Source organism: Salvelinus namaycush, chromosome 11, assembly GCF_016432855.1.
Source record: "Salvelinus namaycush isolate Seneca chromosome 11, SaNama_1.0, whole genome shotgun sequence".
In the NCBI taxonomy this organism is placed as follows: Eukaryota; Metazoa; Chordata; class Actinopteri; order Salmoniformes; family Salmonidae; genus Salvelinus; species Salvelinus namaycush.
The window spans coordinates 37424998-37452857 of record NC_052317.1 but is presented as its reverse complement, the minus strand read 5'-3'; the positions used below and the strand labels follow the sequence as shown (position 1 = coordinate 37452857).

Genomic DNA, 27860 nt, shown 5'->3' with positions numbered 1-27860 from the left:
ATATATATATATATATATATATATATGTATATGTATGTATGTTACTGCTTGACTAAAACAATCTGGGTTTACCAACAATCAACCACTCTACTAATTGAGGTCAGCCCTAGTAGAACGCCAGAAAATTAGCTTTAAAAATTCAAAATTCTCTCAGCCTCATTTTAAAATGTGTACAATAGCATAAGTTTAGTTAAAAAACTGCAAATGTTTCTCTCTGCCCCATGGCAATATGCGTAGAATAGCTGGAAATTTGCTGAAAAACAGCAACATTTTCTCTCAACCTACAATTCTACACATTTTGCCGTTAGGCTATCTTTTACCCCCCTAAAAGGTCCTTTGTCAGATCTTGCGGGGGCCCCGCGAAACCATGAGATTTCTGAATTGAAACCCAAAGTTTGTTTCACTCTGTTTCACTCCTAGAGTTGATGGCCTTAGCCTAGGGGTAGATATCCTATTAGCTTGGTCACAAATTGATTAAGCTACTTTGGATGGTGCTCTCTCTGAAATAACACTTTGAATTGCTGCTAATGATAGACAAATCATACGTTAATATTGAAGATATTGATTATGTTCTACTGGTGATCGATATTGAGCGATTTTGTCTACTTCTGCGAGTTTTGTTTCTTTCTGCCTACACGTATTTTGCGTGGTGGATTGTGGGTGTGAGCAAAGAAGGAAAATGGCGGACTTGGCAAATGAAGGTGAGCAGTGGTCTTGTGAGGAAACGAAACCGTTGGATTATCTACATTACGTTTTAAGTATAGTTAAATTACTGTGTGCTAAAAGTAGTGCTTCGCAGCCTTTCAATAGAACAGTTGAATGAAAAAAATGTCAACTCCGGTTGCATACAAAAGAAAACGTTAGCTTTCAGAGCAAGCGTCTCTTTTTAGGCGGGGATGGGACGCTGGCTAACGTTAGCTAGGTAATTAGAAATTATACTATGAACTACGTGTTAGTAAGGTGTGTGTATATATAATCAATTAGTAATGTACGTTTAATGCATGTTTGCTTCCTACCTAGCTATGTGGGTTGCTTATTTGTGGTTGTCACATCTAACGTTACTGTAATTAGCTAACAATTATCAGCTAGCTAACGTTAGCCGGCGAAATGACTCGCTACTCCTTGGCGGGGGCTATGGCTAACTTTAGCAGGAGTGTTATTTGTCAAGGACCGTCAGCTAGCCAGTAAAACCCTGAATTCTTGAAAGGTTAGCCAACTATCTGTCAAAACCCCACTTGCCAGCGAGATAGTTAGCAATTTTAATGAATGTTGCACATTCGGAACTGGAGAGGACTAGGTAGCTAGTACAATAACTAACAAGTCTGCTGGGGGAGCCTATTCTTACGCCAAATCCAGTTCGCGACGCGTTGTGGCTTGTACATTCACTGACTTGACTGTGACTGTATTTATATTAGTTAGCCTATATGATGTAACTAGCTTACTAAATTGTTTTGATGTATCTGATTGGGAGCTAGGCTAGTGGCTATGTCGCGGTAGGAACGTTAAGGCTGCTGCACAGACGCTATGGAGACTCTAGTTAAAGATGCACTATGCAGAAATCGCTCCGCCATTTCCCGGTTGCAAAAATTCTAATAGTTTGCCTAATTTAAGTTTGTGACAAAACAAGCAGGTGTAGACAATCATTGTACCATCTAATCTGCTTTTAAGTATTTTACATAGCCAAAAAATATAGTATTTTCAAATGTTTGAAGCTGGTGTAAACCGAAAAGTAAAATATGCAGAAATATACTTAACTGGAAGCATAGAAATAATGCACATAGAAGCTTTCAATTAGAATTGTGGATCTATAGCACGCATTGCTATGTGAATTTGGCAGTCGCCCAAGCATAGAAATAATGCACATAGAAGCTTTCAATTAGAATTGTGGATCTATAGCACGCATTGCTATGTGAATTTGGCAGTCGCCCAAAAAGTTACATATTGTAGCTTAACTGCAGTGTTTTGTTCACTTTTCCGTGATGGCAGCCTCCCGAAATCAACATTGATAGTGCCTTCGGAAAGTATTCAGACCCCTTGACTTTTTCCACATTGTTAGGTTACAGCCTTATTCTAAAATGTATTAAATTGTATTTTTTACTTATCAATCTACACACAATACCCCATAATTACAAAGCAAAAAGATGTTTAGAAATGTTTGCAAATGTATAAAATAAAAAAACATTTACATAAGTATTCAGATCCTTTACTCAGTACTTTGTTGAAGCACCTTTGGCAGCAATTACAGCCTCGAGTCTTCTGGAGTATGCCTCTACAAGTTTGGCAGACCTGTATTTGGTGAGTTTCTCCCATTCTATGCAGATCCTTTCAAGTTCTGTCAGGTTGAATGGGGAGCGTTGCTTCACAGCTATTTTCAGGTCTCTCCAGAGATGTTCGATCAGGTTCAAGTCTGGCCTCTGGCTGGGCCACTCAAGGACATTCAGAGACTTGTCCCGAAGCCACTCCTGCGTTGTCTTGGCTGTGGGTATATGGGTTGTTGTCCTGTTGGAAGGTGAACCTTTGCTCCAGTCTGAGGTCCTGGGCACTCTGGAGCAGGTTTTCATCAGTACTTTGCTCTGTTCATCTTTGCCTTGATCCAGACTAGTCTCCCAGTCCCTGCTGCTGAAAAACACAGACACAGCATTATGCTGCCACCACCATGCTTCACCGTAGGGATGGTGCCATGCTTCCTCCAGAATGTGGCAATTTGGCATTCAGGCCAAAGAGTTCAATCTTGGTTTCATCAGACCAGAGCATCTTGTTTCATGGTCAGTCTTTAGGGGCCTTTTGGCAAACTCCAAGCGGGCTGTCATGTGCCTTTTTACTGAAGAGTGACTTCTGTTTGCCCATAAAGACCTGATTGGTGGAGTGCTGCAGAGATGGTTGACCTTCTGGAAGGTACTCCCATCTCCACAGATGGACTCTAGAGCTCTGTCCGGGTGACCATCGGGTTTTTGGTCACCTCCATGACCAAGGCCCTTCTCCCCCGATTGCTCAGTTTGGCCAGGCTGCCAGCTCTAGGAAGACTCTTGGTGGTTCCAAACTTCTTCCATTTAAGAATGATGGAGGCCACTGTATTCTTGGGGACCTTCAATGCTGCAGAAATGTTTTGGTACCCTTCCCTAGATCTGTGCCTTGACACAATCCTGTCTCGGAGCTCTACGGACAATTCCTTCGACCTCAGGGCTTGGTTTTTGCTCTGACATGCACTATCAACTGTGGGACCTTTTTATATAGACAGGTGTGTGCCTTTCCAAATCATGTCCAATCAATTGAATTTACCACAGGTAGACTCCAATCAAGTTGTAGAAACATCTCAAGGATGATCAATGGAAACAGGATGCACCTGAGCTCGATTTCGAGTCTCATAGCAAAGGATCTGAATACTAATGTATTTCTGTTTTTTTTCTTAATACATTTGCAAACATTTCTAAAAACCTGTTTTCACTTTGTCATCATAAACATTGTGTTTATTTGCTGAGGACTTATTTTTTTAATCCATTTAAGAATAGGGCTGTAACGTAACAACATTTGGGGAAAAGGGGGGTCTGAATACTTTCCAAAGGCACTGTGTATGACTTCCACAAGTTCTCATCTAACCAACAATGTGTGAGTTATTCCAAGTTTCCGTGTGGCCTTTGAATAGTGTTAGGTTTGAACCGCTCTACACCAGAAATATTTCCCCCCTGTTCTATTGATTTCAGTGTAATATCTATGGAAGTGATTAACAAAAAAAGTGTTGCGGTACACTTAGTGTGTAACTCTTCAAGATGTATCTTGCTGTCTTCTACAACGTGTCCTCTAACCAGGGATGTAAGCCTACCTGTTATTCCTATATTCCGGTTGGTTTTTGTGCTGTGTTAGTTTTAACAGGATGTCCAACCTCATCTCCCCCTCTTGCGCAATTGATTTCAACGTGATATCGATATGCGTGATTGACGAAAGTGTTGCATTTTCTTTCTGTTTGGCGACCCCCATATCAAAATCAACATTCCAAAATGTAGCTGCAGGTTGTCCTCTAACCAGTGAGGTAGCTGCAGGTTGTCTTCTAACCAGTGAGGTAGCTGCAGGTTGTCTTCTAACCAGTGAGGTAGCTGCAGGTTGTCCTCTAACCAGTGAGGTAGCTGCAGGTTGTCCTCTAACCAGTGAGGTAGCTGCAGGTTGTCCTCTAACCAGTGAGGTAGCTGCAGGTTGTCCTCTAACCAGTGAGGTAGCTGCAGGTTGTCCTCTAACCAGTGAGGTAGCTGCAGGTTGTCCTCTAACCAGTGAGGTAGCTGCAGGTTGTCCTCTAACCAGTGAGGTAGCTGCAGGTTGTCTTCTAACCAGTGAGGTAGCTGCAGGTTGTCTTCTAACCAGTGAGGTAGCTGCAGGTTGTCCTCTAACCAGTGAGGTAGCTGCAGGTTGTCCTCTAACCAGTGAGGTAGCTGCAGGTTGTCCTCTAACCAGTGAGGTAGCTGCAGGTTGTCCTCTAACCAGTGAGGTAGCTGCAGGTTGTCCTCTAACCAGTGAGGTAGCTGCAGGTTGTCTTCTAACCAGTGAGGTAGCTGCAGGTTGTCTTCTAACCAGTGAGGTAGCTGCAGGTTGTCTTCTAACCAGTGAGGTAGCTGCAGGTTGTCTTCTAACCAGTGAGGTAGCTGCAGGTTGTCTTCTAACCAGTGAGGTAGCTGCAGGTTGTCTTCTAACCAGTGAGGTAGCTGCAGGTTGTCTTCTAACCAGTGAGGTAGCAAAACATCTCCAGTTTCTAAGTGGTTTTTGAGTTGTGGTAGTTTCAGCAGCGCATATCTCCTTGTTAATTGATGAGTGATTTATTGCTATATGTCAAAACAACAGGGTTTTTGGTGCTGGTGCAGTTTGAGATGCTTGTTTAAAGAAAGTAGAATGATTATTATTGTTGCACATGTACAGTGTCTTCAAAGTGTTCATACCCTTTGACTTATTCCACATTTTGTTGTTACAGCCTGAATTAAAAATGGATAGATTTTTCCCCCCAGCCCATCACTAATGACAAAGTGAAAAAATGTTTGCAAATGTATTGAAAAACAGAAATCTAATTTACATAAGTATTCACTTCACACCCTGAGTCAATATTTTATAGTAGCACTTTTGTCGCCGATTACAGCTTTGAGTCTTCTTGGGTATGTCTATCAGCTTTACACATCTGGATTTGGGGATTTTCTCCCATTCTTCCTTGCAGATTTTCTCAAGCTCTGTTAAGTTAGATGGGGTAGCAGCAGTGAACAGAAATCTTAGTCTTTTGACAGATTTTCAATTGTATTCAAGTTTGGGCTTTGTTTGGGCCACTCAAGGACTTTGACATTCTTGTTCTGAAGCCATTCCAGTATTACTTTGGCTGTATGCTTGGGGTCTTTGTCCCGTTGGAACGTAAATCTTCGCCCCCAGTCTAAAGTCGATTGCACTCTGAAGCAGGTTCTCAAGGATTTTCCTGTATTTGGCTCCATTCATTGTTCCTTCTATCCTTACCAGTCTCCCAGTCCCTGCAGCTGAAAAGCATCCCTATAGCATGATGCTGCCGCCACCACCATGCTTCACTGTAGGGATGGTGTTAGGTGGGTGATGAGCTGTGCCTGTGTTCTCTCAAGACATAGGGCTTTGCATTCAGGCCAAAGAGTAAAATTTTTCTCATCAGACCAAATAATATTTTGCCTTATGCTCATAGTCTTTCACGGGCCTTTTTGCAAACTCAAGACGTGCTGTCATGTGCCATTTTCTCAGGAGTGTCTTCCATTGGGCCACTCTATGATAAAGCCCACATTGAAGTGCTGTAAAGACTGTTGTCCTTCTGGCAGGTTCTCCCATCTCGTCTAAAGAACTCTGTAGATCTGTCAGTGGTTATTAGGTTCTTGGTCACCTCCCTGACAAGGTCCTTCTTGCCAGGTTGATCAGTCGGACGGCCAGCTCTAGGCAGAGTCTGAGTAGTTCCATATCCTAATGATGGAGACCTCTGTGCTCTTGGAAACTTTCAACACTCTAGAAGTTGTTTTATACCCTTCCCCCAGATATATGCCTCATCACAACTCTTATCTCTGAGATCTACAGACGGTTCCTTGGACTTCATGGTATAGTTTCTTCTCTGACACGCACTGTCAACTGTGGGACCTTATATAGACAGGTGTGTTTCTTTCTAAATCATGTCCAAACAATTGAATTGGCCACAGGTGGACTCCAATCAAGTTGTAGTGCTGTCTCAAGGATGATCAAAGGACATTGGATGTACCTGAGCTCAATTTAGTGTCATAGCAAAGGGGTGTGAATACTTATGCAAATGACATATTTCTGTATTTTATTTGAAAATACATTTGCAAAAATGTCTAAAAACATGTTTTCACTTTGCCATTATAGGGTGTTGTGTGTAGCTGGATGAGAAATAAATGTAATACATGTTGAGGTCAGGCTGTAATGCAACTATGTGGAATAAGTCAAGGGGTTTGAATACTTTCTGAATGCACTGTATGTGTAGATAGTACATTTTTATGTTTTCAATATCACACACTGTTTCTGCCTATTGGTATTGATTTGGACACTTTAAAACTGTGTTTTGACATTGGGGCTATTTATCAAAATGTCTGGCCAACAAGAAGCTTGTGTCTCATTTAAAGGTTTAAGAATATACATTTAATCAGGTAAAAACTGCTTAATGAGTCCAAAAATGTGATTTATTTTTATGATACCCCAGAAATCACCAAATCTGGTTTGCCCTGCCTGGTCATGTGTGTGTGTCACTGTCGTACACCACAACTGTTTGTCACTTATGACAACAGTTGTTTCGGTCAAGCTAAAAATATTGTGAGAGTTGAGCTGGATCACATGCTTGTGTTTATTTACAAAGCAGGACAGTCCTCTCTCCGACCCTGGCCTGTAGAGGAGCTAGTTGTCCTGTCGGCTTCAGTTAGGTCATGAGTTTTGATGGTCCAAATCCAATGCTCTTGTCCATACATGTACACTACTTGAGCCACTCATAGGATCGATAGACTATAAATAGCTAGCTAAAGGATATACAGTGCCTTCGGAAAGTATTCAGACCCCTTGACTTTTTCGTTACAGCCTTATTCTAAAATGGATAAATAAAAATCCTCATCAATCTACACACTGTACCCCATAATGACAAAGTGAAAACAGGTTTTTAGAAAATTATGCGAAAGTAATAAACATAAAAACACATACTATATTTACTGTAGTATTCAGACCCTTTGCTTTGAGACTCACAATTGACCTCAGGTGCATCCTGTTTCCATTGATTATCCTTGATGTTTCTACAACTTGATTGGAGTCCACCTGTGGTAAATTAATATGATTGGACATGATTTGGAAAGGCACACACCTGTCTATATAAGGTCCCACAGTTGACATTGCATGTCAGAGCCATGAGGTCGAAGGAATTGTCCGTAGAGTTCCGAGACAGGATTGTGTCGAGGCACAGATCTGGGGTAGGGTACCAAAACATTTCTGCAGCGTTGAAGGTCCCCAAGAATACAGTGGCCTCCATCATTCTTAAATGGATCAAGTTTGGAACCACCAAGACTCTTCCTAGAGCTGGCCGCCTGGCCAAACTGAGCAATCGGGGGAGAAGGGCCTTAGTCAGGGAGGTGACCAAGAACCCGATGGTCATCCTGACAGAGCTCTAAAGTTCCTCTGTGGAGATGGGAGAACCTTCCAGAAGGACAACCATCTCTGCAGCACTCCACCAATCAGGCCTTTATGTTAGAGTGGCCAGACGGAAGCCACTCCTCAGTAAACGGCACATGACAGCCCGCTTGGAGTTTACCAAATGGCACCTAACGACTCTGACCATGAGAAACAAGGTTCTCTGGTCTGATGACGTTCTCTTGTCTGATCACTTCTGGAGGAAACCAGGCACCATCCCTACGGTGATGCATGGTGGTGGCAGCGTCATGCTGTGGGGATGTTTTTCAGCGGCAGGGACTGGGAGACTAGTTAGGATCGATGCAAAGCTGAACGGAGCAAAGTACAGAGAGATCCTCGATGGAAACCTGCTCCAGAGCGCTCAGGACCTCAGACTGGGGTTACGATTCACCTTCCAACAGGACAACGACCCTAAGCACACAGCCAAGACAACGCAGGAGTGGCTTCGGGACAAGTCTCTGAATGTCCTTGAGTGGCCCAGCCAGAGCCCGGACTTAAACCCGATCGAACATCTCTGGAGAGACCTGAAAATAGCTGTGCAGCAATGCTCCCCATTGAACCTGACAGAACTTGAGAGGATCTGCAGAGAAGAATGGGAGAAACTCCCCAAATACAGGTGTGCCAAGCGTGTAGCGTCATACCCAAGAAGACTTGAGGCTGTAATCGCTGAATCCTTACATAAATGTGGTTATTTTATTTTTTATAAATTATCAAAAAATCCTGTTTTTGCTTTGTCATTATGGGTTATTGTGTTCAGATTGATGAGGGGAAAACATTTAAATGTTTAGAATAATGCTGTAACAAAATGTGGAAAAAGTCCAAGGGTGTATGAATACTTTCCGAAGGCAATGTAAATAGCTTCTGTTTGATGCACCTTTTTGTCCTTTTTTATAAAATCTTGATTTGCTTTAGATGCAGGTTTTAATATTTAATTAATGTCTTATCTCTTCAAGGCTCTGGTTGTTTTCTGGTGACTGAACTAATCAGTGTTGTGTGCCACTCGTTTTAAACGGGACTAAAGGATTATAATGCAAGTTGTTTATTCTCAGGCTTTGCATCATGAATGTTTGGCATCTATTCAGAAGTATCTGAACGCAGTGGTGAGCGTTGCTATGCTTTCTGGGTAGAACTAATTTAGCGGAAAGTTGGAAGAAGGAGAAAATAAAGTCTGAATCCATGTGTCGGGTTTTTCTTTTTTTTTTTTGGCAGAAATACTCACCAGGTTTATGGTTTAGCCTAGGCTTAGCTAAATGCAATATTCCTGAATTTCCATAAGTGTCACTGAGCATCTTTGTAGAATTAGAAACACATTCCTGTGTTTAAACAGAGAGAGTCAAGTGTGCCAGACACTAGGCCTTCTAGCTGTTTGCAACAAAAAAACACATTATGGCAGAACTTGTCAACTCAAGACTGCTGCAGGGTGTTCGTTCACGACGCTTGTTTAAAAAAAGAAGATTTTTTTACGATCACCGTGACAAGTGTTGAAACAAACAACTGATTGACAGGTGGTGCGATGTCTTTAAAAAAAAATTATTAGGCCTACACTTCACACAAGTCACTGAAGCATACTCTTCTTCTGTATGATGAAAGATGCTTTCCTTCTTCTTTTGAAACAGAGAAACCTGCCATAGTGCCACCAATGTTTGTGTTCCAAAAAGATAAAGCACCGAAGGTAAGTCACACCGTGTTGTTTCTTCCCGCCTGACTTTCATTGACATGAGTGGGCCTCTTCTTTATGGAAATTCACTGTAAAGATTCCATCATTTGATTCAGTAGTTGTTGTTATTTTTAGACTGAGAAACACAGTAGATTCAGTACTGCTTTCTATTACAGCGGGCAGCTGATGGATCCAGTGGAGAAGATGGAGAAGGTAAGACTACATCTGCATATCAGATTTGGCAGTTAAAAAATATATATATATACTTTTCCTAATATTTTCCATCTAATCTTAAAATTGATGTCTGTTTTTATAAATCTTGTAATTCGTTTACCAGCAGGGGTATTGTATTTCCTAAGCTGGAGCCCAGCTGGGGCTTTTTAAACTGGCATGTTCTTTATCAACCCTGAATGCTGATTGGCTGAAATCCGTTTTATATCAGAACGTATACCACGCGTATGACACAAATATTTTTACTGTTCTAATTACGTTGGTAACCAGTTTATAACAGCGATAAGGCACCTCAGAGGTTTGTGTTATATGGCCAATATACCACGGCTAAGGACTGCATCCAGGCACTCCTTGTTGTGCGTAAGAAGAGCACTTAGCTGTGGTATATTGGCCATATAGCACACCTCCTCGGGCCTTATTGCTTAATTAAAGTGCAACTGAATGCAATAAACAACTTCGCTGATAGAGAAAATTTTCTATTTGGCATCGATATTAATCAAATGTATTTATATAGCCCTTTTTACATCAGCTGATATATCAAAGTGCTGTACAGAAACCCAGCCTAAAACCCCAAACAGCAAGCAATGCAGGTGTAGAAGCACGGTGGCTAGGAAAAACTCCCTAGACAGGCCAAAACCTAGGAAGAAACCTAGAGAGGAACCAGGCTATGAGGGGTGGCCAGTCCTCTTCTGGCTGTGCCGGGTGGAGATTATAACAGAACATGGCCAAGATGTTCATAAATGACCAGCATGGTCAAATAATAGTAATCACAGTGAACAGGTCAGGGTTCCATAGCCGCAGGCAGAACAGTTGAAACTGGAGCAGCAGCACGGCCAGGTGGACTGGGAACAACAAGGAGTCATCATGCCAGGTAGTCCTGAGGCATGGTCCTAGGGCTCAGGTCCTCCGATAGAGAGAGAGAATTAGAGAGAGCATACTTAAATTCACACAGGACACCGGATAAGACAGGAGAAATACTCCAGATATAACAGACTGACCCTAGCCCCCCGACACAAACTACTGCAGCATAAATACTGGAGGCTGAGACAGGTCAAATATTTATTCTAATGTCAAAATTGAGTACAAAGTGTAAATGTGAATATTTCGGTCATAAAGTCAGTCTCGTCCTAAACTGAGTTTTGTAAGTGAGTTCGTCATGACTTACTTAAGGGTTTGGTTTTGATTTCGACAATGCTCACTTGTCCACTAACACAGGATACACAGCTGCGGTGATTTGTGCTCTATCCAATCCTACCGCAGAACACAGACTGTGAGACAGACTGACCAGCAGAGCAGACTTTGTTTACATAAGACAACTTCACACATTTTTTTTCTTGATAAATACTTCACCAAACACTTAACTAGATTGCATGACTAAAACCTCAGCAAAAACGTCCAAATGTATTGCAAATTTCTTGAGATCAGTCTGACTTTTGAGGAGTGATACTGGCTTTGTTCCTATGGCGTCTCATTTGGGACAAACATCAGTAACTGGTCACATCCAACCACACCCAAAAGACTGAAATCTCTTTTTTTCTTTCTTAATGAGTGACAGAGAAACAAATGCGGAATCGGTGCGTTCAGTCCGCTCTTTAATCATGTGAATTGAAGGCTGTCTTTTTTTGGGGGGGCTTCAGATTCAGACAGAGACGATGGTGGCTATTGTCCTCCGGTGAAAAGAGAGAGGACTTCATCTTCAACACAGTTCCCGTCTTCACATTCTGGTAGTAGAAAACATCAGAGAAGCTGACTGTTTCAGTTGATTCATGAAGAGTAATACAGGAAACTTGCCTTGTGTGTAATGTTTCTTCTTGCTCTCTGCAGTGGCTAATAAGAACAATGTCTTCATGCCATCAAGTTTCTGGCAGTCTCCCACTGGGAATTCCGAGGACTCGGAGCCAGGTGAGGCATAGTGTTTACTTCCTATGGTTCCTCCTCATTATAAACGCATCCTCATTTAAGTCTCCAGTATGTGACATGCATTTGTATGCTTGTGAACTGTAGTCCAGGCCAAAGCACCTTTTTAATGCACAAATAAGTTACAGTACAACTCAATGGCAAGGAAAGCTAACAAAAAGGTATGACCATTATTTTTTTTTAAACTTTGGTTTATGTGCAGTCTCTCACAAATACCTTAATTCAAGACGGGTTCACATAGACAAGAAGCATACATTATAGGGGAAAAAACACCGTACCATGGGTTAAACTTGACAGGGAAGAATAGCAGGACAGAGAAAAATAAACATTGTTTTAATGTAGACATTGAATGTGTCTTACACTCCTCCTCCAAACATCCCAATGAGGTGCTGAAGTTGACGCTTATTTTCCTCACAGCAGAAAAACAATTCTGTGCCATTTAAAACATTTTAAGATTGAAAGAAATGACAAAAATACAGAATCTCAGCTCAAAAGGCTACCAAACATATGTAGAATTTGTTTGGCGATCAAGAAAATACGACTTCCATTTTGTCCATTCTGGGGGAAAAGGGTTAACTAAACACCAATGTGTATGATCTCTGAGACCTTAGTGACACCAGCTTTGAAAATGACCTTCATTCAAGCACTTAGTCAAATGTGTCTTTCTATAAATGTGTAGTGCTTAGTTTTAAAGGGATACTAAGGGGATTTTGTCAATGAAACCATGTATCTACTTCCCCAGATGAACCCGAGGATACCATTTGTCCCTGCATGCAGTTTGAATGAAGTTGCTAACTAGAGTTAGCGCAATGACAAAGTCTATGATAACTGCTAGTAGATACCATTCACTGCGCTAACGCTAGTTAGGATTGGCTTGTGAAACTACCTCTAACTTCCATCATACTGGATGCAGAGACAAATGGTATCTCCATGGGTTCTTCTGTGTTTATTTTATGATGGTATTAATGTACCCTCCCCACACACTGAAAGATGCCATTTTTGTTTATGGTCTTTTTTAACAATTCTACCTCCTGTTTTTTTTTTGCCAGAAGAGAAGCCAGTTGGGTTTCGTTTAAAACCACCAACTCTTATCCACGGGAAGGCACCTAGTTCAGGTGGGTATTGGTGCCTGGGTATTGGTGCCTGGGTATTGGTGTGTGTGTGTTGATTACAGAAAGCAACTCTAGTCAGGTTAAATGGTCAGGAAAACTCCTAAAACGTAGATGGTGTTACAGCATGTTAATATGATTGGAAGTGCATGGTAGTAGTTTTGATATAGTCTGTGGTCGTGCATGTTGTAATATCGTACTGATATAGTACATGGTAGGTGTGATATAGTTGTGAATGGACTAGTTCTGTAAGGCATTCAGATCCAATCCATTAGCAGGTTATGTTCCAGGCGTCCCCAGTCAGAAACCCAAGGAGCAACTTCGCAGTGTCCTCCGGCCAGCCTTACTCCAGGCCCCGCCAGCCAAGACCAACTCCGAGTCCACTAACGGGGTGAAGAAGTCGACAGACGGGACGTCAGAAGTGTCGACCATCTTCCATAACAACACTGATCAGTCAGACGGCCTCGCCAGGTCACCGGTGAGGACTGGCGTCATGGTCCTGTGTTAATATGCAGAAGCTTGTGTAATGTGACAACGGTGCAGCAACGAAATAATTTAAAAGTGGAACGATAATTGAATGCGTCTCTATGGCAACGACTTATTTTGCCTGTAGTTGTATGATGTTGTGACTACCAAGACCACCTTCTTGGATATGATTTAGTCCATGTTATTACTGTCAAAATCATTCAGAAATTTTATTTTTTGGTTTTCAAAAAATTCCTTTTTTTTAGCAACAACAAATTTTAAAGTTGAATTCAATATATGTTTAATCTAGAAACGTGACAAAGAGGAGGACGGAATGAGGGACGACTGTCCTGCAGAGTCCTCTTTCGTGTTTGGACAAAATATCAAAGACAGAGCGAAGGTTCATATTTTTGTAGGATGCTGATAGGCTGTTTTCAATATTTTATTCATTTTTTGTACATTTTCTCAAATGAAGTGAATTATGATCTCAGTTTCTTTGGTAACGTCTCTCTATTCCCCTCTGTCTGTCTCTCTCTGTCTCTAGTTGGAAGAGAGCACTAACGATGGCAAGTCGTTGCCCCTGGCCTCTCAGAAGGAGGGAACTAACTATTTCTTAGAGTACATTGCCACCCCCAGGTAATGTAGTGTCCTCAGAGTTGAAAAAAAATCTTATTACTGGCTTTTCAGACCACTTTACTCTTTTCACTATTTTGAAGGTTGAACTTATAATGCTCGTAATATTATGGTTTCAGCTACCTTAGTTTTTAAAAGCTGTAATTGTAAGTTGCTCTGGATCAAGTGTCTGCTAAATGACTGACCTTCTAATAATAACTTCTTGTTCTTCTTTTCAACCTCTCCAGTTTAAAGAACGCCACAAACAATACGGACAAGGGGGCCAAATTTGTCTTTGGGCAGAACATGTCAGAGAGGGTTCTGGTGAGTCGAGACTGTTTTAGTGGGTGGTGTTGTCCTTCAGGCCATGACAAACAGTAGAGCTGGTGGGAGATCGAAAACCCTAATCGATACAGCTCTATGAGAAATGGATCAACCTTGGAACTATTATGAAAGCTTGTAGCAAATCCAATCATGCAAGACAATGTGTTTTGAGTTGGGACTAGAAAACCACACACATATTATGAGTGGACTTTATTATTGTACTGTCGAGACACTGTGGTTTGACTGGCTGCGTCCTGTGTGGTTGACTTGCTGCGTCCTGTGTGGTCGACTGGCAGCGTCCTGTGTGGTCGACTGGCTGCCTCCTGTGTGGTCGACTGGCTGCGTCCTGTGTGGTCGACTGGCTGCGTCCTGTGTGGTCGACTGGCAGCGTCCTGTGTGGTCGACTGGCAGCCTCCTGTGTGGTTGACTGGCAGCCTCCTGTGTGGTTGACTGGCAGCCTCCTGTGTGGTTGACTGGCTGCCTCCTGTGTGGTTGACTGGCTGCCTCCTGTGTGGTTGACTGGCTGCCTCCTGTGTGGTTGACTGGCTGCCTCCTGTGTGGTTGACTGGCTGCCTCCTGTGTTATTTCAGAGTCCTCCTAGAGGAGGTGAGGCATCAGAAGAGGACTGTAAAGACTTACCGGCTCCCCCTGTGTCTGAACCCTCCTCAAAGGAAAACACACCAGAGAAGGGTAAGAGACACACACACACACACACACACGTCTCGCAGTATAAATCTTAAGAGACTGGCTTTCTCTATCTTCACTACAGACTAGTGCTGGCCCCAGTGTGTTAATTAGTTAGATGTGCGTCATTGTGTGTGTGTGTGTTCCCAGGTAACAACGTGACAGAGTCACTGGAGGAGTCTGCAGCAGCGTACACCAAAGCCACAGCCAAGAAGTGTATCTTAGAGAAAGTAGACGTCAAAACTGGAGAGGAATCAGAAAGTAACGTTTTACAGGTCGGTGGCTAGTCTCTATTGCTGACTATGTTGGAATACATCAAGGTGCGTAGTCTTAGTTTTACTCTGTTTATTTACAACCTAATGGACAACTAGGGAAAGCTCAAACCAAGTTTATTCACTCGATGCTACAGACGGCTTAACAGACAGACCATATTTACATAAGCACTTGGTATTTAAATCTTCCTCCTATGCTGTCTCTCCTCCTTACACATCTGGACAGCCAATACATCTCTGCTGCTAGGCAGGACTTTAGTGATGCCTGTTCTCTCTCTCTTCATCTGACCTGACCTCGGCCCAAATTCCTCTCTCCTCTCTAACTCACGGCTGTCCTGTTGACTTGTACCAGACTGTGGCCCTTCTCCTCTCCATAGGATCCCTGATGTCTGACAATAACATGTTCTGACTGAATGTAAACGTCCTACATTCCCCTCTCTCCCTCAGTGACATGAAATAAGGATATTTCATATTTTCAAGTTTAGTAGTCAGAACCCATCAATAGTCACTAAGGATCAGTTTTCAGATCATAATGTATTAGATTACATGGACAGGGAGGAGCTGATCTAGGATAATGTATTAGATGGACAGGGAGGAGCTGGTCTAAGATAATGTATTAGATGGACAGGGAGGAGCTGGTCTCGGATAATGTATTAGATGGACAGGGAGGAGCTGGTCTAGGATAATGTATTAGATGGACAGGGAGGAGCTGGTCTAGGATAATGTATTAGATGGACAGGGAGGAGCTGGTCTAGGATAATGTATTAGATGGACAGGGAGGAGCTGGTCTCGGATAATGTATTAGATGGACAGGGAGGAGCTGGTCTAGGATAATGTATTAGATGGACAGGGAGGAGCTGGTCTAGGATAATGTATTAGATGGACAGGGAGGAGCTGGTCTAGGATAATGTATTAGATGGACAGGGAGGAGCTGGTCTAGGATAATGTATTAGATGGACAGGGAGGAGCTGATCTAGGATAATGTATTAGATGGACAGGGAGGAGCTGGTCTAGGATAATGTATTAGATGGACAGGGAGGAGCTGGTCTAGGATAATGTATTAGATGGACAGGGAGGAGCTGGTCTAGGATAATGTATTAGATGGACAGGGAGGAGCTGGTCTAGGATAATGTATTAGATGGACAGGGAGGAGCTGGTCTAGGATAATGTATTAGATGGACAGGGAGGAGCTGATCTAGGATAATGTATTCGATGGACAGGGAGGAGCTGATCTAGTATAATGTATTAGATGGACAGGGAGGAGCTGGTCTAGGATAGTGTATTACATGGACAGGGAGGAGCTGATCTAGGATAATGTATTAGATGAACAGGGAGGAGCTGGTCTAGGATAATGTATTACATGGACAGGGAGGAGCTGGTCTAGGATAATGTATTAGATTACATGGACAGGGAGGAGCTGATCCTAGAGCGGTACTCACAATCTAAGACACTTGATACATACACCCCGCCGATCAGTAATGTGTGTGGAGACAAAATCGGCAAGCCCTCTTTTGAGGACAAATATCTTAGTATTTCTTTTACAGCTTTTCTGCTAAATATACATTTTACATACATGGTACTTTTTATATAAAGCAATCACATAACAATAGTGCATTACCAAACATAAGCTCTTTAATCCCACCCCCTCAGCCACTCAGCCCATCCCACCTATCACCATAGACCAACCTCGTTTGGTTTCCATGTGCCATATATTTTTTTTGTTCTGTGATGTTTTACAAACATTTTGAACCTTTCTAATCGTATCCACAGATAGTATCCACAGATTGTGAGCTAAAGATGAACCTTTTGTACAAGTATTATTTATTGACTATGGCTTTCCAAATCCCCCAAAACGACTATATGGAAGGTTCATTTGAAGTGAATTTTGTTAATTTTTTTTGACCATTTCTGAACCTGTGACCAGAAACAAGCTATATAGGGGCAATACCAGAATAAATTATCTAATGATTCTGTCTCTTCGCAGCAAAATCTACAGAGCTGAGATTGTTGTATGCTATATTATATATCTCTCTCAGCAAAAAAAGAAACTTCACTTTTTTTTTCAAAGATAATTCATAAAAATGCAAATAACTTCACAGATCTTCACTGTAAAGGGTTTAAACACTATTTCCCATGCTTGTTCAATAAACCATAAACAATTAATGAACATGCACCTGTGGAATGGTCGTTAAGACAATAAAAGCTTACAGACGGTAGGAATTTAAGGTCACAGTTATGAACACTTAGGACACTAAAGAGGCCTTTCTACTGACTCTGGAAAAACACCAAAAGAAAGATGCCCAGGGTCCCTGCTCATCTGCGTGAACGTGCCTTAGGCATGCTGCAAGGAGGCAGATGTGGCCCGGGCAATAAATTGCAACGTCCGTACTGTGAGACGCCTAAAACAGCTCTACAGGGAGACAGGATGGACAGCTGATCGTCCTCGCAGTGGCAGACCACGTGTAACAACACCTGCACAGGATCGGTACATCCGAACATCACACCTGCGGGACAGGTACAGGATGGCAACAACAACTGCCGAGTTACACCAGGAACTCACAATCCCCCCATCAGTGCTCAGACTGTCCGCAATAGGCTGAGAGAGGCTGGACTGAGGGCTTGTAGGCCTGTTGTAAGGCAGGTCCTCACCAGACATCACCGGCAACAACGTCGCCTATGGGCACAAACCCACAGTCGCTGCGTCAGACAGGACTGGCAAAAAGTGCTCTTCACTGACGAGTCGCGGTTTTGTCTCACCAGGGGGGATGGTCGGATTCGCGTTTATTGTCGAAGGAATGAGCGTTACACCGAGGCCTGTACTCTGGAGCGGGATTGATTTGGAGGTGGAGGGTTCGTCATGGTTTGGGGCGGTGTGTCACAGCATCATCGGACTGAGCTTGTTGTCATTGCAGGCAATCTCAACGCTGTGCGTTACAGGGAAAGAAATGTCCGGGAACTTGCAGGTGCCTTGGTGGAAGAGTAGGGTAATATCTCACAGCAAGAACTGGCAAATCTGGTGCAGTCCACGAGGAGGAGATGCACTGCAGTACTTAATGCAGCTGGTAGCCACACCAGATACTGACTGTTACTTTTGATTTTGACCCCCTCTTTGTTCAGGAACACATTATTCCATTTCTGTTCGTCACATGTTTGTGGATCTTGTTCAGTTTATGTCTCAGTTGTTGAATCTTGTTGTTCAAATATTTGTATGTTTGCTGAAAATACGTCCTCTCGCAGTTGAGATATATATATATATCATTCTGTTGGTGGCAAGAATTGTGTATAATAATTTAAATTGAAAAACTTTTGTACCAGTTCGTAAGCCATGTGCCATGGAATCGGTACATCAAAAAATCTCTTCCCATTTTATTTTGCAATCTGTATTGCGCCGCTGTCAACATTTTTGTCCTCAAATGAAACTGGTATATTCTATTTATGCCAATTAGTATATTTTAATATATGGCAGGCAAACAAGTTCCCTACCTTCTCCCTTTTCCACTTGCCTCCATGTTTGTGGTAATGCTGCAATCAGTTGGTTGTTCGTTTTGGATTGAATAGATATTTTCGATAGCTGCATATGTGACTGTTTCCACTGTTTCTATTGTTAGGTAAAAAATTGAGAGTAAATAACTCCGACATTAGAGAAGCTTAACCAAGTTTAATTCTGCCCAAAGGGTCTTTTACAGCTGTAATTCAGACCGCCAAAACATTTCTCACCATCATAGGTATATATATCCCACTTAAGACACTCCTCCTTCTCTCCAATCCTTACATCTTATGGTTCCACAGGAAGAGGATAGTAAACCCTTATTACTCCCTTCAGGGGATCTGACCTGACCACCTGACCTCAACCCCTCCTTCGCCTAATCCAGATGTCCATCTGCCTCCCCTATAGCAATCCTTTGATCTCCTCCCGTCCACCCAGCACATTCCACAGCCACTCTGTCTTTCTACAGATCTCACTCGTTTATGTACTATGCGTCTGATCTATCATGTCTTTTAATATCTCAATGTTCAACATTTTGAATCCAACACTATTCATAATATCATTATTAAATATAATAAAACATGTTTTTTTTATTTTAATAAATCAGTATATTTGAGTTTAACCATAACATTTGTTCTATCATTTTTCTGGAGGATAAAACTGAAATTGTAACCAGCTTTGTACGGCTTGTTTAAGAAAGGGTGATACTTTAAACAACATATCATTTTCAATTAGTCGGTAATGAGAAGTTGTAATCTGTATGAAGGAGAAAGGGCCACTTTGGAACAAAGGATGAGCCTTCATAATCTACTGGAGAACCATTTGGGGTTTAAGTATTACTTATGTATGAGTGAAGCTTTTAGTGAGAGGTTTAAAGCTTTAAATATTTAATAATTTTAGCCCCCTAAACTCATATTTTATATAATATATATATTTTTAACTAGGCAAGTCAGTTAAGAACAAATTCTTATTTACAATGACAGCCTACCCCAGCAAAACTCGAGCGACACTGGGCCAATTGTACGCCACACTATGGGACTCCCAATCACAGCCAGATGTGATACAGGCTGGATAAATAAGCACATTTTTAATTTTGTCTGGCTTAGCATTCCAAAAAAATAAAAATAATAATTCTCATATGATTTAAAAAACGAGTCGTCTGGGGTAGGCAGCGCTATTTGTAATGAATTAAACAGTGATAGGACCAAAGAGTTAATCAATGTCTATTTATGGGAAAATCACAAGTATTTACCTCTCCATGGTTGCAGAATCTTTATCTATTTTTGCAAACTTTCTATTGAAATTGAAATTGATTTGTTGTTTTGTTGTCCCTCTCTCAGGTCCAGTGCAAGTTGTTTGTGTTTGACATGACGGCCCAGTCGTGGATAGAGCGAGGTCGAGGGCTGCTCAGGCTTAATGACATGGCATCCACAGATGACGGATCATTACAGTCACGCCTAGGTAGGTGCACAAACCTGTACACATTCATGAATGTTTGTTTGTCTCAGTAACTTACAGGATAACTCACAGTCTTCCTAAGAACCTACCAGTCATCATGGTTATTGGGATTGAACATTCCAAAAAGGATTGAAGGAATACAATGCCTTCCGAAAGTAACCCCTTGATTTATTCCACATTTTGTTGTTACAGCCTGAATTTAAAATGGATATATGTGTTCCCCAGTGATCTGTCTAATTACCCTGTAAATGTGTTCCCCAGTGATCTGTCTAATTGCCCTGTAAATATGTGTTCTCCAGTAACTACCCTGTGTGTGTGTGTGTGTGTATATATATATATATATATATATATATATATACAGTTGAAGTCGGAGGTTTACATACACCTTAGCCAAATACATTTAAACTCCGTTTTTCACAATTCCTGACATTTAATCCTAGTAAAAATTCCCTGTCTTAAATCTGTTAGGATCACCGCTTTATTTTAAGAATGTGAAATGTCAGAATAATAGGAGAGAGAGTGATTTATTTCAGATTTGATTTCTTTCATCACATTCCCAGTGGGTCAGAAGTTTACATACACTCAATTAGTATTTGGTAGCATTGCCTTTAAATTGTTTAACTTGGATCAAACATTTTGTGTGGCCTTCCATAAGCTTCCCACAATAAATTGGGTGAATTATGGCCCATTCCTCCTGACAGAGCTGGTGTAACTGAGTCAGGTTTGTAGGCCTCCTTGCTCACACACGCTTTTTCAGTTCTGCCCACAAATTGTCTATAGGATTGAGGTCAGGGCTTTGTGATGGCCACTCCAATACCTTGACTTTGTTGTCCTTAAGCCATTTTGCCACAACTTTGGAAGTATGCTTGGGGTCATTGTCTATTTGGAAGACCCATTTGCGACCAAGCTTCAACTTCCTGACTGATGTCTTGAGATGTTGCTTCAATATATCCACATAATTTCTTCTTGATGATGCCATCTATTTTGTGAAGTGCACCAGTCCCTCCTGCAGCAAAGCACCCCCACAATATGATGCTGCAACCCCCGTGCTTCACGGTTGGGATGGTGTTCTTCGGCTTGCAAGCCTCCCCCTTTTTCCTCCAAACATAACGATGGTCATTATGGCCAAACAGTTCTATTTTTGTTTCATCAGACCAGAGGACATTTCTCCAAAAAGTACGATCTTTGTCCCCATGTGCAGTTGCAAACCGTAGTCTGGCTTTTTTATGGCCGTTTTGGAGCAGTGGCTTCTTCCTTACTGAGCGGCCTTTCAGGTTATGTCGATATGGGACTCTTTTTTACTGTGGATATAGATACTTTTGTACCTCTTTCCTCCAGCATCTTCAGAAGGTCCTTTGCTGTTGTTCTGGGGTTGCTTTGCACTTTTCACACCAAAGTACGTTCATCTCTAGGAGACAGAACGCGTCTCCTTCCTGAGCGGTATGACGGCTGTGTGGTCCCATGGTGTTTATACTTGCGTACTATTGTTTGGACAGATAAACGTGGTAACTTCAGGCGTTTGGAAATTTCTCCCAATGATGAACCAGACATGGGGTCTACAATTTATTTTCTGAGGTCTTGGCTGATTTCTTTTAATTTCCCCATGTGGTCAAGCAAAGAGGCACTGAGTTTGAAGGTAGAGCTTGAAATACATCCACAGGTACACCTCCAATTGACTCAAATTATGTCAATTAGCCTATCAGAAGCTTCTAAAGCAATGACATCATTTTCTGGAATTGTCCAAGCTGTTTAAAGGCACAGTCAACTTAGTGTATGTAAACTTCTGACCAACTGGAATTGTGATACAGTGAATTATAAGTGAAATAATCTGTCTGTTATCAATTGTTGGAAAAATTACTTGTGTCATATGCACAAAGTAGATGTCCTAACCGACTTACCAAAACTATAGAACTATAGAAATTTGTGGAGTGGTTGAAAAACGAGTTTTAATGACTCCTACCTAAGTGTATGTAAACTTCCGACTTCAACTGTATATATATATATATATCTATCCTTGTTCCCCAGCGATCTGTCTGTAACTACCCTGTATATATCTGTGTTCCCCAGTGATCTGGTTGTAACTACCCTGTGTGTATGTATATATCTGTGTTCCCCAGTGATCTGTCTAACTACCCTGTGTGTATGTATATATCTGTGTTCCCCAGTGATGCGGACCCAGGGCAGCTTAAGGTTGATCCTGAACACCAAGCTGTGGCCCCAGATGCAGGTGGACAAGGCCAGCGAGAAGAGTGTCCGCGTCACCGCCATGGACACAGAGGACCAGGGGGTCAAAGTGTTCCTAATATCGGTACGACACCACCCCTAGTTTGCATCACACATACGACACCATCCCCTAGTTTGCATCACACATACGACACCATCCCCTAGTCTGCATCACACATACGACACCATCCCCTAGTTTGCATCACACATACGACACCATCCCCTAGCCTGCATTACACATACAGCACCATCCCCTAGTTTGCATCACACATACGACACCATCCCCTAGTCTGCATCACACATACGACACCATCCCCTAGTTTGCATCACACATACAGCACCATCCCCTAGCCTGCATCACACATACGACACCATCCCCTAGCCTGCATCACACATACAGCACCATCCCCTAGTCTGCATCACACATACAGCACCATCCCCTAGTCTGCATCACACATACAGCACCATCCCCTAACCTGCATCATGTTATGTCATCACACATGCAGCACCATCCCCTGTAGTGGGCGTGGCCAATGGTGCAGTTTTAGAGGCCCTATTGGCTGCCGAGACGATATTGCTGTTTTTACAGCAAATTTCCTGCAATTCTACACATTTTGCCATGGCTTATGCCGTGTTCTTACGCTGCAGTGTCTGAGTGACTCAAACATTATAACAAAATCAATGGGAGCTCCCCCCCATGCCATGACATTCTCCCTGACTATCTAGTTTTTATTTCAGTGCTTGTTAGATCTCAAAGATGATCTTGCTACATTATCTTTTCTACATACTTTTATATCTTGTTTTAGTAATTTAAGTTTACACTGAAAACGTTTTACCCTTTGGGAAAATGTAATAAAACAATTGAAAAATATAACTGCGTCACTGCTAAATGCATATAGGGGAAACGATGGTGTCTGTCGGAAGTTGTTTATCTCTTGTCTTTGTGGTCCCTCATGGATCAGGCCATAAATCTCCACCCAGCACAGCCGGAAGAGGACTGACTACCCCTCAGAGCCTGGTTCCTCTCTAGGTTTCTTCCTAGGAAGTTCCTAGCCACTGTTCTTCTGCGTTGCTCACTCTTTGGTGTTTTAGGCTGAGTAATCTGTAAAAAGGGCTTTACAAAATAAATGAGATTTTTAATTTGTTGGTTTCCAGGCCAGTTCTAAGGACACAGGTCAGCTTGCTGCAGCGCTGCACCATCGTATCCTGGCCTTGAAGAGCCGTGTGGACCAGGAGCCCCATGAGGCCCCGGCTACAGACTGCGTCCCTGAGGCTGACCTGCCCCACTCTGAGGGGGACAGCGATGAGGAAGACCAGGTCAACAACGCAGCAGCAGGTCTGTACCTAGCTACCTCTCTAGTGGTATTAGTGGGTGGGTGTGTCATTCAATCACTTTTTGTGAGACTTCAACTGCCTTTGTGGTACTTGTTTGTGTACTTTTAGTCAGTATGTCTACCCATATCTCTCCAGTCACTATTAATAGTGTGACCAGTCATCAGACCTGCCAACGACAGGTAGCCTAGTGGTTAGAGCGTTGGAATTGTAACCGAAATGTTGCGAGATCAACTCCCCGAGCTGACAAGGTAAAAATCTGTCGTTCTGCCCCTGAACAAGGCATTAAACCCACTAGGTCGTCATTGAAAATAAGAATTAGTTCTTAACTGACTTGCCTGGTTAAAGAATGAAAAAAAATAAAATACACGCGTTCTGCGTACCATGCACGCAATTTGAGATCAAAGCACGCTGGTAGAAAAAAAACGACCATTAAAATAGGCTTCTAGTTGGCACATTCTAGTGTTTGACTCAACCATCTGAAGTTGGAGCTGAGCCAATCAGAGGACTGGTTTCTTCCCTCCAGCTGAATGGCAGCTCCCCGCCCTGCCCCCTGTAGTCATGGTTTCCTCCCTCCAGCTGGATGGCAGCTCTGTTTGTTTACATCAATGATGTGTGAGGGGAAAAAGGGTAGGGAAAAATGGCGAACGAACTGTTTGCCAAATACATTTTCCAAAATTGTATCTAAGTCAGGTGCACAACCACTTTCTTAATTGTCTACTTAGCTAAGGCGTCATTACGACAAAGGTAATTAGCTACAGCGTTTAGTCAACTAAAATAACACTTTCTTAACCGTGCATGCTTTGATGTCCGCAACGGTAGTAGGCAGGAGCGCATTGACGAGCAAGGAAACGTGTGTGTGGTGCTGAGGTAGTTCAGGTCGCTTGCTGCGTGGATGGAAATGGACAAGGCAGAGAGCTTTTCCGCTAATACCGTCGTTAACGCTATGTCGGACTGTTAACGATTAGTAGGCCTATGTTAATTAAACAGTTCTTGATCTGTAGGCTGCTAAGTATTGATAATAGTCCGTTCACCAATGACAACAAGGCATGTTGGATACTAGGTAGCCTAGTAGTCAGACCTAACTTGATGGATTATGTCAGGGATGGAGATCAGCAACAAACTCCTATAGGTCTAGTTCACTTGTTTCATATTACCAAATAGCCTACAGTAAACTAGACTACTACATTGCATCCAGTAATTGAATTATTCCGAATTTTCTCCCCAAACAAAATGGAAAAAAGTCCGTTTACATTTTCACTAGACTATCCACATAGACACCTATTCATTACAAAAATCATTACTCCTAAATTGAACCTAGAAACAATTGAAAGTGTTATTGAGACCACCTCCATTTCATTTAGGATAAAACAAGACTTATGTGTTAGCTACATTTGTTTGATATAAAGTAAGACTCTAGGTTTCAGGAAATGGCATTTACTGGTAAAAAAAAAAATCTGAATGCTCGAACTTCCTGAGGGGGAAGTTAACTGTCCCGTTCTGGACCTGCCCAACCCAAGGCCAACATCAGCACCACCTTGTCAGAGAATACTAGGGAGAGCCCTGGGGTGTATTCAATCGCCCATCTGTTGCAAAAAATAATAATCTTAAACGTAGAAAACGGAATGAAACTGGAAGGGACTTACCTGAATTTGTCCAATAAATCCCCCGTCATTTTTTCATTATGAAGTTTACCGGTAGTCCCTAGTCACGTGATGTTTGTTTACCTGCACACGGCGACGAGATACCGGAGCCTTGAGTCACTGAGTGTTTTGCAGGACAGCACACGCCAGGTGATGTAGTTACAGTAGGGATTTCACAACTAAATGTTTGCCAGCTAGATGTCTTTGTACCTATTAACTATGAAATGTGCTAAATGCTCAGCAGTTGCTTTGCTAATTTAGTAGCTAACAGTTAGTTAGCTATCTAGCTAGCTACATTCACAATTTGCTTGGTAACAGTAGAGAATCCCCTCCTGGATCAAGAGCCTTGCTGTCTAATATATATTTTGTGCGCAGCATTTTTTGAGTTACTTGTATAACTTTATTAGCTGGGATGACTGTTCTGCAAATACTTGAGGTTCAGAGACTGTATAAAATGTTCGCAATGCGCTCGTTAGCATTTTAGCATTCTCTATGGGATTTTACATGTACTTGTTAGCATTGCTAACCTTCGGGATGACAGAGGATCAGTGGGGTTTGAAAATAGAGCTCATTGTGTTCAGTGCCGGTATAAAATTATGACAATCTGGATACCGCCCACGCCTACAATTCTAGTTTGTCCAGTCACTGTTCGGCTGCTCTGCAATTTTTCTGTTTTTAAGCTAATTTCCTGCAATTCTACACATTTTGCCATGGCTTATGCCTTGTTCTTATGCTAGCTAAATGACTCAAACATAACAAAATTAATGGGGACTCCATTACATTTTTGGAATTTCAGATTCTCTCTCTGACTGTCTAGTTTTTATTTTGGTGATTTGTTAAATCTCAAAGATATTATAAAAAAAAAATATATATATATATATATATAAAATAATATTGCTCCATTCTATTTTCTACATTCTTAATATCATCTGGTTTTAGTCCTTTTTAAGTTTAACACTGAAAACAATTTACCATCCAGAAAATGATTCCTGTGTGCCACTGCTAAATGCATATAGGGCAAACCCTTTGATTGTATAATATTAACAGTGTTCTGTCCTGCAGGTAACTCCGAGGGAGGGGAGACCCAGGCTGCTGGGAACACATAGCGTTAGTCACCCTAAAGGACTGCCTGTCAGGATACTGCTGCTGTTTAAGGGGCATTTTACTGCAGGCATCCCCACGGACACCCCACCTTGACCAACATGGGTCCTTCAGACCAGTACTTTTCGATATTTAGAATTCTAGCTCCAGGATTAAAAATTTAAAAAAAACCTGTGCTCGAGTGTCTCTCACCCTAACTCGTGCAGTTCATTTTTTCCTTTGCATTCAAAAAAAGTAAACATCTGGAGTTATTTTTATAATTTTTTTCTCGGCTGCAATAAGAAACCACAGCTTTTTGGGGTAGGTTTGTGACTTGGCTTCTCATCATATTGATGAGTGTGAGGGTGTTTTCCTCTCTGACATTTTAAGGTATGACACATGTTTTATGAATGCAGTTTCTACTATGGGACCTTTATTCACCCACACGTCTTGGACCCACCCAACCAGCACCTGCTCCAGAGGAACTCATGGCTGTCACCGTGTACTGATCAGTCTTATGGTCAGTCATTTGACTGGTCCTTCATCGGCTCACCATCCCCATCCATCCAGCTCTAACGTCGAATAGTTTCTGGATGTGTCATTTATTTGTGGTCATCAATTTGTGAGTTATCTAACAACACATAATATGCACTGTTTCTAATGTCTACGGCTAGTTCGCATCACTCAGTCTTCAAATGATAGCATTTTCTATTTAGTATATTAATGACTAAAACAAATAAAACTCTTGTGGGTTAATGCTCCAAGGATAACCAACGGAGCAGGCAACAAGGGGCATGTCCCAATAATATCTCCTTTCTCCTGAAAGTGTGTACTTATTCAGTCCGAGCAGGTCCGACCCTAACTCGTGAGATACGATACTTCCCACACATCTAAAAGCATTGGATTGGTGGCATCCATCGTTTTAACCACATTTCCATTCAAATCAGTGAAGGAAAGTGAACAAGTACACACTTTTTGGAGGAAAGAGTTGGGACAAAACCAAGGATTCACCTGGAAAATGTCTTTAAAATTGATGACTTTGTATCATCTAGTCATTGATCCTGTTATGCATCTCAAGAAAGTAACGCAACAAAATCTACCTACATTTTGTATGTCATGGTTTTCATTTCTGACATTTGAGAGTTTGTGTTGATACAGTATTATTTGTTGTTTGATAATATAAACATTTAATCCATTTGGAGAGAAAAAAAATGAGCTGGAATTAAGATTTATTTTGTCTGTGGGGGGAAAAAATGGGAGTTCATTCAAACAACCGTACTACCCTTGAAATGTCATGTACATTTGAATATAGGCCGTGGCTGCGGAGTAGACTTTTCTGGGATCTAAAGATCCCGAAGCGTCTGTATGTGCGGATGACTTTCTACTATGCTACTATGTTCTGTTATTTAAAATATCATTAAATGATCTTGCAGACATTGATTCATCTTTTAATCTAACTTTATTAAACAAGCACCATTCGTCTGAATAGGTCTGTTCTCTACGACTAGAGCAGAGAATATACACATGTACAGAACGTGATCCGCACATGCACAGAAGCAGATCCTGAGATAGGATCCGCAGCTACTCCGTTGAATATATTAATTATCCTTTAGTTAGCGATCCGCAGCTACTCCGTTGAATATATTATTCTTTAGTAATCGTTCTCAACTCCTCTCCCTCTTTACAAAATAAAACATTTTGGACTGA

The 27860-nt window shown here is 41.9% G+C and overlaps 1 protein-coding gene across 3 annotated transcripts; it reads left to right on the top strand.

Annotated features, from left to right (window-relative positions):
• The first annotated feature begins 440 nt into the window (after window positions 1-440).
• Window positions 441-27860, top strand: LOC120056131 (ran-binding protein 3-like). 3 transcript variants are annotated; one of them, XM_039004330.1, is made up of 15 exons: window positions 441-701; window positions 9276-9331; window positions 9493-9529; window positions 11185-11271; window positions 11372-11449; window positions 12514-12579; window positions 12864-13051; window positions 13583-13674; window positions 13899-13974; window positions 14565-14664; window positions 14809-14933; window positions 19758-19878; window positions 22041-22183; window positions 23254-23434; window positions 26136-27860. In XM_039004330.1, exons 1-15 carry the CDS (start codon window positions 680-682, stop codon window positions 26177-26179), a joined length of 1416 nt encoding a protein of 471 aa, XP_038860258.1. In that variant the 5' UTR covers window positions 441-679; the 3' UTR covers window positions 26180-27860. The 3 variants fall into 3 exon arrangements, with proteins under 3 accessions (XP_038860258.1, XP_038860256.1, XP_038860257.1); XM_039004328.1 differs by having other exon boundaries at window positions 12849-13051; XM_039004329.1 differs by having other exon boundaries at window positions 442-701; window positions 12852-13051.